Below are 14,223 nucleotides of genomic sequence, written 5' to 3' on the forward strand. Positions count from 1 at the left end.
AATTTATTTTATAAGATCAGCAACTATTTCTGTCTCAAGTCAGACACAGAAAATGTTCAGTTCCTACCTCCTAATGTTCAAGGACAGATGAGTCAGGAGATCCAAGGTGAAGACACATCAGTTAGTCTGTTTCTATGACCAAGACCAAGGTATAGGTCTTACTCATCTATATGTCCTCAATAATTCCTTGCAAAATTACTTGTACTTAAAACTATAGAGCCTACATATATAAATCTTAAGTAATTAGTTTCACAAAAAATTTGAATCCTAAGCTACTAGAACTTAAGACCCCATTACACAACTTTTATTTTTGCTTTGCTTTGTTGTCAAAAGTTTAATGATAAAGGTGTCTTGATGATGAGGGAGGGGTATAATATCTGAAGAGGGACAGCAGAAATGGATGAGTAACTGGAGGAAATGCAATTTTATGCAGCTCAGGCACACTTTGAAAGAACGAATCCTGGGAACATCAATCAACTAGATGTCCTAAATTATTTCCTTCGTTAATCTACAATCACCTTGTCTTATTCATCTTTGCAACCCAAGAACATGGTGTCTTTTGTGCAGCAAACACTAAACAAATATTTGATGAATGGCATCGAACTGCCAAACCCAGCCAGCAAATGAGATGGTCGCAAGATAGGCACCAACCCTTTGGCTTGCTATGGGAGCTACTCCAGTCATTGAAGAGTTGCAACCAGAAGAACCCTTCCTCTCATATTAACAGTTCACCTCTTTCCATCAGTCCTTAGAGCAGAAAGGTCTTGCCAGCAGGTCTTGGTATTTTCATGTGTACAGGGTCACATTGCATACATGAAGACCAGTGTGTTAAGAAAAAGCATGTGACCAATGCATGTACACATTAAATTTTGAGCCTACACTTTCTACTGTGGCTGGGCAACATTCTGGGAAGCCTTTCTGAAGGCCACCTGAGATAATAAGAAAAGCACCTAACCAGCGTTTGAGCAACTGTGACCTCTGCCAAGAACTTGTTAGAGATCAGTTCTTTAGCTCCTCTCTCCGTCTTTAAAGATGTTGTGTGCCTATACTGAGCTGTGGCAAGAAATGAATAAGATCTTGGAAGCAAGGTGCCTTGAAAACTACGTGGCATTTTACATACGGGAGGCTTCTCAATGCTCCCCAGTGTATCTGTAAGTAGTCCTAGGCCTAACTTCCATGCCCCTATTTGGAGATAGCACAATTGTCCCCTACACTTATCTCCCTCTCTCACAAGCCCTGGAAGCGATAGGTGGAGATGCTGGAATAGCTCAGGGTCATTTTCTGTTTGTGTGAGCTTTCTGCCCTGTAGCCCCTGACAGCACTTCAGGATGTGCTTATGCAGCCCTAGTTTGTTGCCATGGAGACAGGAAGCTCTGCTTCTCTTCAAGCCTAAGCTAATGGTTTTCATCAAATCCTATTTCCTCTGAGACACGTAAAAATGCTACGATGCTTCTATCCATCTTTCCTTTTTAAATATGAAGCCAACAAACACACCTCACAGATTTTCATCAGTGTCACAACCTCTGGGGATGGGGCTTTCAGTCATTGCCATACTTGATGCCCAGGGGACTCTTACTCAATGCAGGGAGGCATGTGTATCTTCCTTCTATATACAGAAATTGCTGTTTCTCCACTGCTGGAATCACACCGACATATAACATTCAGCATTCTCACAGGTCACAGAAGCCTGTTCCCTGGAGACAAAATGTTCAAAGCTACATCCCAGGCAGCTCAACCTGTGAATGCCAAACAAAGTCCCACTCCAAGGAGACCAGGGCTCATGGATCAGGCAGCAGAGAAAGGCCATGACACCTCCTATCCACAGGACCCAGTGGTTCCGAGCTCTCTGTAGACACCAGTGGAAATCCTCCAACGCTGAGCAATGTGTGCAGCACCAGAACACAGACAGGAAACCAGGGCAAAACTAGTTCAGCCTCAGCTTGTAAGGTCCCTCTTGTTAGCGCTCCTTTAAATGTCAGTTTTTATTCACACCAACTGTTGCCAGCTGCCAACACCACTTCTTAAGTTTGAGGTAGTAAAGAGGCATCAGCCAGAACTAGTATGGCATTTTCTGATAGTCACAGACTGTTACAAACTCCTTCCCAGTGTTCACTATTTCTTCTCCTTGACCATTTTACAGACTTCTGCCATGTTTCTTAGTGTGACCCAGTTGGACTGGCACAATTGCTTCCTTGTTGATCATCCTGTGTCTGCGCCCTCCATGTCAGTCCTCCCATGCTGGCACTAGATAGATATCCTTAGTCCATCTGTCCATCCTACTTGTGATCCTTTTGTGATCATTTTACTTCAAAATTTAAGGTTTTCATTTTTCTCAAAGAAATGCATCTAGAACTTTAAAAGTCAAGCAGTTTTTGAAGGATCGGGATGAAAAAATAGCAGCCCTCTCTCTCACCTTCCCCAACTCCAGAATCTCCCTCTCCAGAGGCAGACACTTTCAACTCTTCTGTTTCTTCTGGTTTCAAATTTTCTAAATGCTATACTTAAGGCACTGCTATTTCTTTATCTTTCAATTTCAGCTTAATGATTTGCTGACTGTGGAACCTAAGATTTTGGTCTCTGATACCATATTCCCGTCCCCATGCTTGGCCTCGCCCAACCTTATAAAGACAATTGCAACACGGCGAGAGGCTAGCACAGGTATCAGCATCAACGATGAAAACCAGGTTGGCAGCCGAGCTACACAGGGGACTTGCTGTGTTTCTACTTCTTTAGAAGTAATACGTGTGTCTATTGTGCAATTAAGTGCTTACGTTGGGGTGGTGGGGTGGAGAGAGGAGACACAGATGCCTAGAGAGAGAGTGAATACATGATTTTGTGTGTGTGTGTATGTGTGTGAGTGCGCGTGCGCGCGCATGCGTGTGCAGAGCCTGCGGATGTCAGATTCCTTGGGATTGGAGTTTAGAGATATTGGTGAACTGCCACATGGTCCTCTCTCAACCTCTAAGCCATCGCTCCAGCTCCATGCCTTGCTTACTCACTTGCTTCCTTATTGTTAGTGACTCGTGTTCTTTATCAAAATTTTCCCCAAAAGGTACTTACTTGACAGTGTCCATATTCTGTGCATACAGGTAACCAGAACTCTGGGTGGGTAGAACATTTGATCTTGAAAGTCGTTTTTCTGGTAGGAAGCTTTAGGAACTTCTATATTGCTTTCTGATTTTCAGGGTTGCCACTGAGAGGCTCACTAGCATTCTGATTCTTTATAAGCAAACATTAACTATATACCCAATGGTTAGAAGCTTCCTGAACATTCTTTTCACTGACAGTCTGAAGTTCACGGTGAGTTACCTTGGTGTGGTTTCCCTTTATCGAGTGTACTTTTCCCACTCAGATATTTTAAAGATTCATCTGCATTCTACCACCTGATCCCACGAGCTACTACAATATTGCCAAAGGCATAACTTTTCACTTAAACGTATCTTACCAACTAACTGTGTGCTTTATACATATACAAATATGATGACTTATCACATTGTCTCCTTGTTTTCACTGAAGATACCCTTTAGTCCATGTGTACACAGTATCTGTTGCTCTTAATTGCTACAGCACACGCTAGGGGCCTCATCCAACAATTTACCTATCTAAACTCTCAGCTTGGGACACCCCACTGCCCACTGCCAAGAAATATACCAGAAATAACAGCTTTGCACACGAGTCAAACGTCTTATTTGAATCTGGCAATGGTGAGTCTTTTGTTCTGGAAACTTCTCTCATATTTTTCTATGTTAATTCTTTCTTCCTGTTTCATTGTTCTCTTTATTAAACTTCCTTACTAAAATGTTGGATCAATTGTAAATATTTTGAAACAAGGTCTTATCATGTGGCTCAGGATATGATTTTTTTCCTGCTTCTGCTTCTCAAGTACTGGGGGGTCTGAGGTTACAAGTGCTTGTCACCATTCCAACTTTACTATCTTTCTGTTTTGATTACCTGTTTCTATAGACTCATCTTTGTACTCCTTTCCCAAGAATACATGTTACGTAGAGTTCCCACAGCTCTTCTTCACCTCCACGTCCTTTTGTAATAAGCTATTATTTCACATATGAAATTATTTCTCTATCTCTGCTAGTATCAAACATGAGCTTTGAAATTATCTTTTACTACCTGAGCTGCTTCCAGTCCCTCGAGTCTCTTGTGTACTTATTATGTTGCTGAAGGACTTCCACACTGGGCATTTTCCTCAAATGATGATGATCCCTGACTGTGTGCTCACAGCTTATGAGCAAGGCAGTGGAAACTCCACATCCTTGGCTAGGGTTTGCGGTGTATCAGTGCAGTGGGTGAGTGGAAACCAGCTTCAAAAGACCATTCATGTTCTAATTCCAGAAACTCCTGAGTGTTACCTTATTTGGAAAAAGAGTCTGCAGATACAGCAAAGTTAAGTGTATTCAGAAGATGAGATCAAACTAGATTATCCAGTGAATCTAAATCAAATCACAAGTATCCTTATAAGAGCAAGACTGAGAGAGGTGACAAACTCAGGAGAAGGAGAGGTCATGTGAGCCCTGAAGCAGAGACCAGAGTGATGCGAAGGCATGATGATAATCCAAGAAATGCCTGGATCTACCAAAGCTGGGAGAAGGAAGAAATGACTCTCCTCCCCAGCCCTTGGAGGGAGCACCGGCCTGTCATGTCTTTGAGCTTGTAACTCAAAAACTACCAGGGAATTAAATGCCTGTCCAATTTATGCTATCTGGATTGTGATGTTTATCACGATAGTCATGGGGAATGAACATAGTGAACATGACTGGGGGTGATGGAATGGAACCTGTTTCTCTAACCTTACCAGACTGCCAAATACACAGATCGTTTTTCCTTTAAGACAGAATCCCCTCAGAAGAAACCTCTAAACTATTGCCAGATTGCTGCTTTTCTGAGAAAACAGAAGTAGGCTGGGGAACTGACATTCAGCTTGGAGACTGTCACTTAGGCCTCTTGTTTCCATGACAATGTCAAGACCACCTTAAGATGTAGCGGGTATCACCAGTCCAACCACTGATGGCTTAAACCCCAACAGGGAATAGGTCCCCTAATGTGTCCAGGGGTGTGTAAGTGGGGCAGATACTCGCCAGTATTATCTAGAGACTGATTGGATAGTATGACTTTTAATCAATCTCCTGTTTTTAATAGCATAATTCAACTCTCAGGAATATTTGCTATTTCTAATTTCCAACCCTTTCTTGGACTCAGAAGAGGAATCGGTCTGCCTATTACCATTCTCCCTTGGAAGCACTTAAACTTCAGCTTTAACAGCTACTGTGGCATTAACCCTTGGGTGTATATTAAGAAAAGTTTTTGTCATGGTCTCATCTGCTGTCATGCCTCTCAGTTTCTTTGTTCTTGGACCTTCTTAGTGTGCATTTCCTGTATTCATAGACTTTCTCAAAAGTCACCAACCTGTTTCAATCTGCTATGTGTAAACAGAAAGTCCTATCATTCCAAGAACTCATACCAATCGACAAAATCATCATCATCATTGCCATCATCACCATCACCATCACCTCAACTTTGTTTTGTAAAGTGTAGTGTTTTATAAAATATTTCACTAGACTGTGTCATCTTAAAATATTGCACTTTAGCCTTTTTACACTCCATGCAATGTCCCATTTCTCCATCTTCACGAGAGCATTTGTCTCTGTGTACTCTGTTATCCTGTGTTATTCTAAGACATATCTCATACCCCATGCAATTCCCAGACCAGTTTGGAACCATCTCGTATGACTTTAAACTGCACAGATTTGTCCCTTCTCCCAAACAAATTACTATATTTCACACTGGTCAGTAAAAACAAACTCTGTACTCCCCACTTCAAATGACAAGAGCATCCCTGCAGAATATGTTAGACACCGGGAATATAAATTGGTATAAATGAATCTGAGTCACAAACATGAGATGCCATGTCTGATATACTGAAAAGCAAGCGTTGTTTTATCTTCCTTAACTACATATCTACAGTAACCAGCAGAGTGCTTAACACAGAGTTATTAAATGGAGATATGGATGGTTAAATGAACTCACACATAGATTATTTTAATGTCTAAAAATAGTTGAGATGATGAAAACAATCACCTGTTACTGCACTGATGCATCTGGAACAACACTGGCACAAGGGACTGTCCAGTGCCTTCGAAGTGATGGCTGAGTGAGTGAATCTGTCCTCAGTCAAGAGGCATTAGCCCCCAGCTAGCAGCTCACAAAAGGAGAAAGAAACATCTGGCTTACCCGGAAAGCACGCCCAGGACAAGGTTGAGAACAAAGAAGGATCCGATGATGATGAGGGGGATGAAGTACAGCCAGTTCCAGGTGGCTCCTAAGGCATCATTGGTCTGAAGGAAAGAAAAATGGTTTCTTAATATTTAAAGTCATCCCAGGAGCAAGGCCTACATCCCAGCAGTTTCATACAGTGGATGATGTAGCAATCATAGTGTGATACAGTTCAACATTATCTTACCTCCATCCCTGCTCCACTTTATTGTAAGACAACTTTACCTTGTGCCTAGTGAAGGTCACATCAGCATCTCTATAATATCCAGAATGGGAGAATTCTAACACCCTTACTTAGAAGAAGTGAAAACTGAATGGAAAAAGGCCAATTTTTTCCCAAGGTTATAAAAAGGTGAATTGGTTATAATTCTTGGTAACATTTATTCTCAACCTTTGCACTCTTAAGCTAGCCAGATATTAAAAGTGCAAGGGCAGGCTGCACTCATCCCTGGGTGTTAGCAAAGCCCTTAGTAGGACTGCTTAGAAAGAATTAAGTAGCTAGAAGTAGAGAGGACACAGGGCAAATCTCAGCAAGCCATGCCTCATCATCAGAAAGAAGACGCAACAGAACCAGCTGCTGAGAGCCAAGCGAGGTGTGAGGGACAGGGCAGGTTGGGTGTGACCGAGATGACTGTGGCATGATCCTTGCTGTGAGCTAAGGAAGAGACTGATGATCACCACAGAGCTAGCTCGGCCTGTCTTCATGATCATGGGAAGTCAAATATTCTTTAAAGCCTCGTTGACTTCAGTGGTTCACCAGCGGCTCCAAATGAATACAATCCATTTGCTTTATGGTTTCACTAGTCCTCTTCAGTGCTTTTTGGCAGCAGGGACTAAGTTTATTATACCAAGCACCTGGATCAGAGCTTAGCTGCCCATAAAAGTGTCAATATCAGCAGTGCCAATGTTGAAGCTGTGGCTTTTGAGGTATCTCTGATCTCCCACTGGCTATGGTTGAAGGGCAGCTAGGGCAGCTACAGAATGAGACCTACATAACGATATAAAACACTGTGTTTTCTTTGTACTCTGCGTTGCCATGATTTGTAGAAGGCAAGGATGGCATTTTGTGGAAACTGGGTTTGGTAACCAGAGAAAGTTAGCCAAGCATCAGATAATCTATGTCTCACAGCTAGTAAGAACATTGGAAAGATACATTGCTTGCTTTACTATGCCATTTCAATAACGATCTTGGTGGTAAAACCTTCTTTTTCAGTGAAAATCTATCAGTACATCAGAGACTATATTCCATGAGACAAAGGGATATGAGAATCTCCCTCACTGACTAAGAGTCTGAAATGGCCTTGTTAATACCTCTAGAAAACACACATGACAAACAGCACTGGTCCAGCCAGAGTTGGCTGAGAATGCTTGGGGTTTACTTTTAACTATCTGAATATTTTAATATCTGGCATGTGATAAAGACTTTGGCACACACAGAGGTAATTAATTAATAAATGGCCACACTTTGAATAAGATGACTGGCTTGTTAAAAATAGACCAATACAAATCCATCCTGGTAATGCTTTCTCCATCTGTGGAATTTTCTCTGAATTGCTACACATGTCATCTATTTCAGTAATGGGGCCTCCTGGAAGAAGAGGAAGAGAAGGGGGAAACGAAGAGCTGTGAAAACATCAGTCCCAGCAATGTGATGCTCTGGGGGTTAAGGAAAAGCTTAAAAGTCCTGCAGGAGAAAGAAGCTTGACAGTGCCCTCCCGCCATTACTCACACCATTGCTGAATTACCTCCACACTCAACTCCCTAACAAGCAGTTTCCTCCTTGCCCTTCTTCCTCCACCTTTTCTGGCGAGGTGGCTTCCCACCCCTTCACATGTTTATTGTGGTCCAATAGGCAACAGATGAAGGGGACACTCCTCGTCAGAAAGTGGGCAAGCCAAGGACTTCACTCACGATTCCCTCCTTCAAAATGGCAAGGTTCTTTCAGATGCTAAATGGAGCTTTCATCTCCTTCTGATTCATCATTATTAAAAACTTAAAATTGTCCAGTGTAGGAGAGATGTCTATATTTTAGTGTGTATATTTTGAGACTTAAAAATGAAGCCATCAACAACTCCAAGGCATCAAGCATCCTGATATTGTGCGTCCTGATACCATTGGCAGTGGGGCCACAGAGTATGGCCATTCTCTTGTGCAGTCCAGGTGACTCTCTCTAGAGGGGATGGGAGGTCACAGCCTGGAGAAAAGTAGGAGACTTCCCTTTCATTCTTCATTGTGTTTGTGACTGTTACGATGCTCAAACCTTATTTTTAACTTTAAGAACATGAGACCGCCGTGCTAAGGTCTTTGGGATTAAATCCTGATGCATGAGACTGTAGCTTCTAAAATATATTCTGCTAGTTCCTGCCCTGGTATAGGAGACTCTTCACCACCCAGAACTCCAAGGGGAACCTATTGTGAATCAGGTCCCTCCCTACAATTAACATTACCTAGAGAACAGCAGCTTCTTCATTTCACACCTATGGAACATGGGCCACAGTGATGAACTTTGGACTGAGGGATGTCCCGGTGGCTGACAAATCTTGGTCTGTATGATATATCATTCCCAGAGAAAATTTGCTTGTGGATCAGAGGCCCAAGTATGAAGACACTTAAACTGGATTATAAATGTCTCCCACTTGCTAGGGCTTAGATGGGAATATGCAGAAATGAAAAGGTGGAGTCACTGGCTTCACATACTCAAATGACAAGCTCAAACCTCCCATGGATTCCCTGTCCTTTACAGCCAGATGCTATTCTCCTGACCTTGGACATTAGAACTCCAGCTGAACTTGACATTGAGACTTGTACCAGTGACCTCTCAAAGACTCGTGGCTTTTATCTGGCTTTGGTCTAAGACCTGTTTCATCACCTTCCATTTTTCCAAAGCTCCCAATTTAGGTGGAGGCATACTGGTTCTGCTGGTTTCTGCTGGCTTCACCAGCTTGCAAACAGCTTCATGTGAATTTCCCAGCCTCTGATGAGTAGGTGCTGATTCTCCTACTGAAACCTTTCCTCCTTGGCCATTTGCTTTTTTCTGGAGCGCCTTAACATGCCTACCACGTGACAGCTATTAGAGAGTGAGCCTTTCCTTGGCTCACTGTCCTCTACTACAATGCACAACAATTTCCCCGTCTGGCCCTTCTCCTGATGCCAGTCTAGCTATTCCTCCTCCTTCTCACCTGTCGCTTCACTGAATGACACACACACATGCACATGTGCACATGACAAAGGTGGTGACAGACAGAGAAAGAAGTTTGGGGGTGGCAGCCCACCTGCACAGGAGTGCTCAGCGGGTACCAGTCCTGACATTGTGGGAATGCGTTTCTTTGGGAACCTGCCTGCTTGAGGGTGGTAAGCTCACCCACTCCCTGTGTAAACAGGCACACATGGCAATTATCACATTAATCCTCGGGGGTGGGGTGGGAGAGATGCAGGAAGGTAGGGCAGGAGGAACCAGACTGGAGCAAAAGATCGGAATGGAAAGAGCAAAGTGAAGGGAGCTCTGTGAATCTTCCTGCCAGAGGACGTACGTTCAGAGCTCTTACAAGGTCTACCAGGCTCTATGGAAAGCATGCTTAAGCGCCTGTCAGTCATACTCCTGCTTCTCAGAGCAGCTCTGAGCAGAAAGGCTGAATGACCCATGACAAACTTATGGCTGAAAGTATTGGGAAAGAAAGAACAGATTTCTGAATTCTTTAGAAACAGTCTTTGGGGCACACCTCATTCCCAGATTTGAGGCAGTTCTAGCTGGAAGACCCAAACCAGACTGCAGAAGGCTACCCCCAAGTGAAGCACTGCTTCCACTTGGGGGGATTCTCTGTCAGGGTTTTGCATATCTCTGTCAGGTATTAGCACATTCCTGGCCTCCACTTAGCAGATGCCAGTGGGAATCCCTGAATTGTGACAAATGAAAATGTCTCCAGAATTTCCAAATGGAAAAGAGAAAAACAGCTCCAGACTAACAACCTCTGGCCTCAGGGCTCCATCTTAATTAGAGATCTTCAATTTCACTAATTACTAATAGCTCAGGGTGGGAGGTGGTGGAGTGGCTACCGGCCTGCCAAAAGAGACAGGCCATTTGTCTCCGCCAATGCTGACCACTCCTAAGAAAAGGAACGCGGTTGTGAAATGTGAATACAGATGCAATTTCTCAACAAAGACCTTCTGCCACAGTCCTGAACCGGGCAGACTATTCCTCACCAAGTAACTGTTCCTCCTCGTCCCTCCCTTTCTCCTAACACCAAGCATGAGGGCCACCATCTTTCTCCAAGTGACTTAGATGCTCTGTTTTGGAACTCAAATGATTTTCATCCTACACATTCATGAACTACTTGCTAAGGAGCAAATTCTTCCCTCGAAAGATAATTGAACAGCAGAACAGCCACAGTCTTGGCCACCATGAAACGTGAAGTATATAGGCCATACCCACACAAACAGATAAATACACAAAAAGTATAATTCCAATTGAGGCTGGTATTGTGAAGGGATCGTGGGGTACTCAGGCAGGGGATGGGTTCACTCTAGTCAACAGAAAGGGAGCAATTTGTCTTAGAGGAAGAATCCTATGAGTGAAAGTGAAGTGTGGTATACAAGTAAAAGGGGTGCCTTCTTTGAATGAATGATTCTGTCTTACAGTACCTCCTCCTGCCCAATGCCATGTAGATACATTAAACATTAAAACATTAAACATTAAAACATTAAAAAAGCATCACAGGTTACCTCTTAGACAAATCTTTTCAAAATGTTCATTACTACAGCAGTATCCAATAGCCCTTGGGCCTCTTCTAGCTACCATTTTCCTTTCTTAAATGTAACCAAGTCTTGACTTCTCTAACTATCCATTACACAGGACTCATCACTGGAAAGTGCCATGTGAATGTTCCCTTCCATGTATTAAACCACGCCATAGGATCAGTGGTCTGGGTGTGACAGTTTGTGCTGCCCCTGGTCAGTCAGAACCTACAAGAATACTCATCCCCAGCTGCTAGGGGTGCTAGCTGTAAATAGCTCTCATGCTGCCCTCATTCTTGGCCCCTTCTTAGAAGCCTGTCCCTAGCTGAAAGACCAGCCTCACTATGAACTTCATACCCTTGTGGTGATAGTGGAAGGACCTGTGCCCAAGAGCTGCCTGAACTGAAGCAGCATCGATGGTCCATCCTCTGTCATGCTGGATGGAGCACTCGTGTGATGCATTCACACTTGGAGCTGCCAATGGAACAAAGCTGATACTAACACTTCTGAGAGCACATCTCTGCCTCAGTTTCCCCAACCTAGCTACTTTTCTTCCATTCTTTCAGGGATCTCCTAGTATCAGTTCCTCTATAATCCCTTCTGCAAGCACCTCCATCCCAAAGTCGATTTCTAAGGAGCCTAACTTGAAACATTTTATACCGTCCTCACCAGGGCTTTGACTAACCTTAGCAGAGTGACAGCACCTGAATCACAGCTGTTTTGTGACATTTCTATCAACAGAGCCACTGCATGCCTTTGCCACCCCATGTTTTAGGAAAATGACACAATGAACAGTGTAGTTTACAAGCTGTTGGATATTCTGAATCCCACCCATGTATTATTGAAGCTGTTTTCCTGCAATACCAGGAAGAAAATTATGAGTTTACATGGCCCAATCTATCATTTTCTAGAGGAAACCGAAGCCCCAAGAAGCATAATGACTCCTTTGAGGACACAGGCAAATTACTGAAGGACCTATGTCCACAGTCTAGGGCCACAGTGACTCAGCTTCTTGAGCATCTGATTCTTTTTATCCAGTATCATCAGAATGCCTGAAATCAATACTGTCGCCATCTTCTAAGGCAGTGGTTCTCAGCCTGTGGGTTGTGATCCCTTTGTGGGTCACATATCCAATATCATGCATATCAGATATTTACATTACAATTTATAACAGTAGCAAATTACAGTTATGAAGTAGCAACGAAATAATTTTCTGGTTGGGGGCCACTATAACATGAAGAACTATATTATAGGGTTATAGCATTAGGAAGGTTGAGAACCTCTGTTCTAAGGGAGAATAGACACAAATAGAATCCTATAATTGGAAAGCACCAGCTATCCTCCCAGTCCCCAGCAAGGAGGAGAATGGGAAAGCAGGTGGAAGGAGAGAGGACAGAAAGCTGCTAGTGAGTTCCAGGAGGCAAGTTATCTCATTCTGTCTCGGGCCCTAGAGCAGATTTCACAAACATGCCAAGTCCACACAAGCAAGTCCCAGGGCAGCACCTGCCTGAGCCAGGAACTGCTATAATTAAGGCTCTCTGTGGAGTATGATCAGCCAAAGGTACCTGAGGTTGATACAGCTAACCTCTCCCCATTGGCCTGCATTGTCAGTAACTGTCAGGAAGAATACAGCTTAGCCTTATATATACACAAGTAAACCTAGAGTACTAGGCTCCTAACTTCCAAACCACTCTGCAAAGCCCTCCTAGCCTACATATCCTTTTGGTACTTAATCTTACATATGGCCACGTGTCCCATTATTATTTTCTATGGAATTATTCTTGTCCCAAGATTTTATCTGGGGACTCTATAAAGTTTAAAGGCATGAGGAAGACACCTCTGCTCAAGGTCAAGGCTGCCGACGTCAGACTGTGAATATTGCGACTTACACAGAGAGAAGGGGTGATGATATCAAGCAAAGTCTGGAGGAGACTTTTCTTTCACCTGTATTTGGAAAGAAGAAGTTCCTAATGGCTAACCAAAAGAAAGACATTCCAAGGAATGGAGACAAATGATCATTGTAAGTCTACCAATGGTTGCATCAGCAATAGCAAGGAAGGTAATATAAGACAAGAAGAAGCAGGCTATAGGGGACTCTCACTGGTAGCCTGCACTACACAGATCTGCCGTTCTCCAAGAGTCTTTCTGTTTTTGCTCCCTCCCCTATTCCTGGTTCTACCAGATCTGGGGTCCTTTCATACTTGGAGACTCTCCTCGGCATCCATAAGGTTTTCCCTAAGCACACCAGTCCAGGACTTCCCTCAGCAATTAGGTACACCTCACAGTAGCACATATATTCATTCAATTAGGTATACCTCACAGTAGCACATATATTCATTCACCATATCCGAGTAAGTACTGTGCATCAAATCAATGGGAAAGGAAAATAGTACTTCAGGTTTTTAGTATCTATAAGAAAGCTAAGTCAGAAGGGAAAAAAAAACCCACCTGCAATTGAAAATTCAGCATTAAGTGCTATATTTCAGCATTTAGTCACACTCATTTATAGATCTTTTTAAAATGTGTGCTGTTCTGTCTCTTTTACATATTGTCCCTCCTTTCCCATTAGGGCTTAATGCTTTTTGGAGAAAGAACCTTATCTCATATTTCTGCATGTACTTCTACCAATGCCAAGGATATTACTCTACAAACAAGAGACTCTCAATAATAGTGTTAACTAATGAAAGACTATAAATCTGCTAGCATTCTTCTGCTTCACAGGACTATATGAGTTTCCATCTCTGGAAATAAATAGATCACTTGCAAAATGGCATCTCTGTTGACATACAGCAGGTATACTTAGCTAGCTCAAATATTCAGCTCAGTATATAAGAGCAGACACCCAAGAAAAAAGCGTCAGGATAATCATTTGCCTTGGCTTTCATTCTTCCTTCTCACCAGATTCTGAACAGAAGGCAAATTTATCATGGAAGATATCTGTGATAATTAACAATTATGTACCAAACCCTAGGTGATATTGGTTAGCCTTGCTGGCTTCCTGAAAAAAACTCTAGAGCAATCAATTTTGGGTTTTGTGGCCCCAGGAAAACTTCCTGCCTTTCAATAAGAACTGGATTGCCCTGCTTGGTCTCAGTGGGAGCATATGTCCTTAGTTCTCCAGTGACTTGATGTACCAGGGTGATATCCAGGGATGGGGCTTCCCCTTCTAAGAGGAGAAGGGGAGGGGTAGGGAGAAGAGGATATATG

General features: G+C 43.0%; 1 protein-coding gene across 2 annotated transcripts in view; it reads right to left on the reverse strand.

The window, feature by feature from the left end:
* The window catches only part of Cacna1e (calcium voltage-gated channel subunit alpha1 E), a 484,040-nt gene that overhangs the window by 153,622 nt on the left and 316,195 nt on the right, over window positions 1–14,223 (reverse strand). For both annotated transcript variants that reach the window (XM_087581477.1, NM_019294.3), the window contains 1 exon segment: window positions 6,244–6,347. In XM_087581477.1, the coding sequence (XP_087437603.1) occupies window positions 6,244–6,347 (104 nt within the window).

The sequence above is a fragment of the Rattus norvegicus genome, chromosome 13 (assembly GCF_021556685.1).
Source record: "Rattus norvegicus strain SHRSP/BbbUtx chromosome 13, alternate assembly SHRSP_T2T, whole genome shotgun sequence".
NCBI classification, from domain to species: domain Eukaryota; kingdom Metazoa; phylum Chordata; class Mammalia; order Rodentia; family Muridae; genus Rattus; species Rattus norvegicus.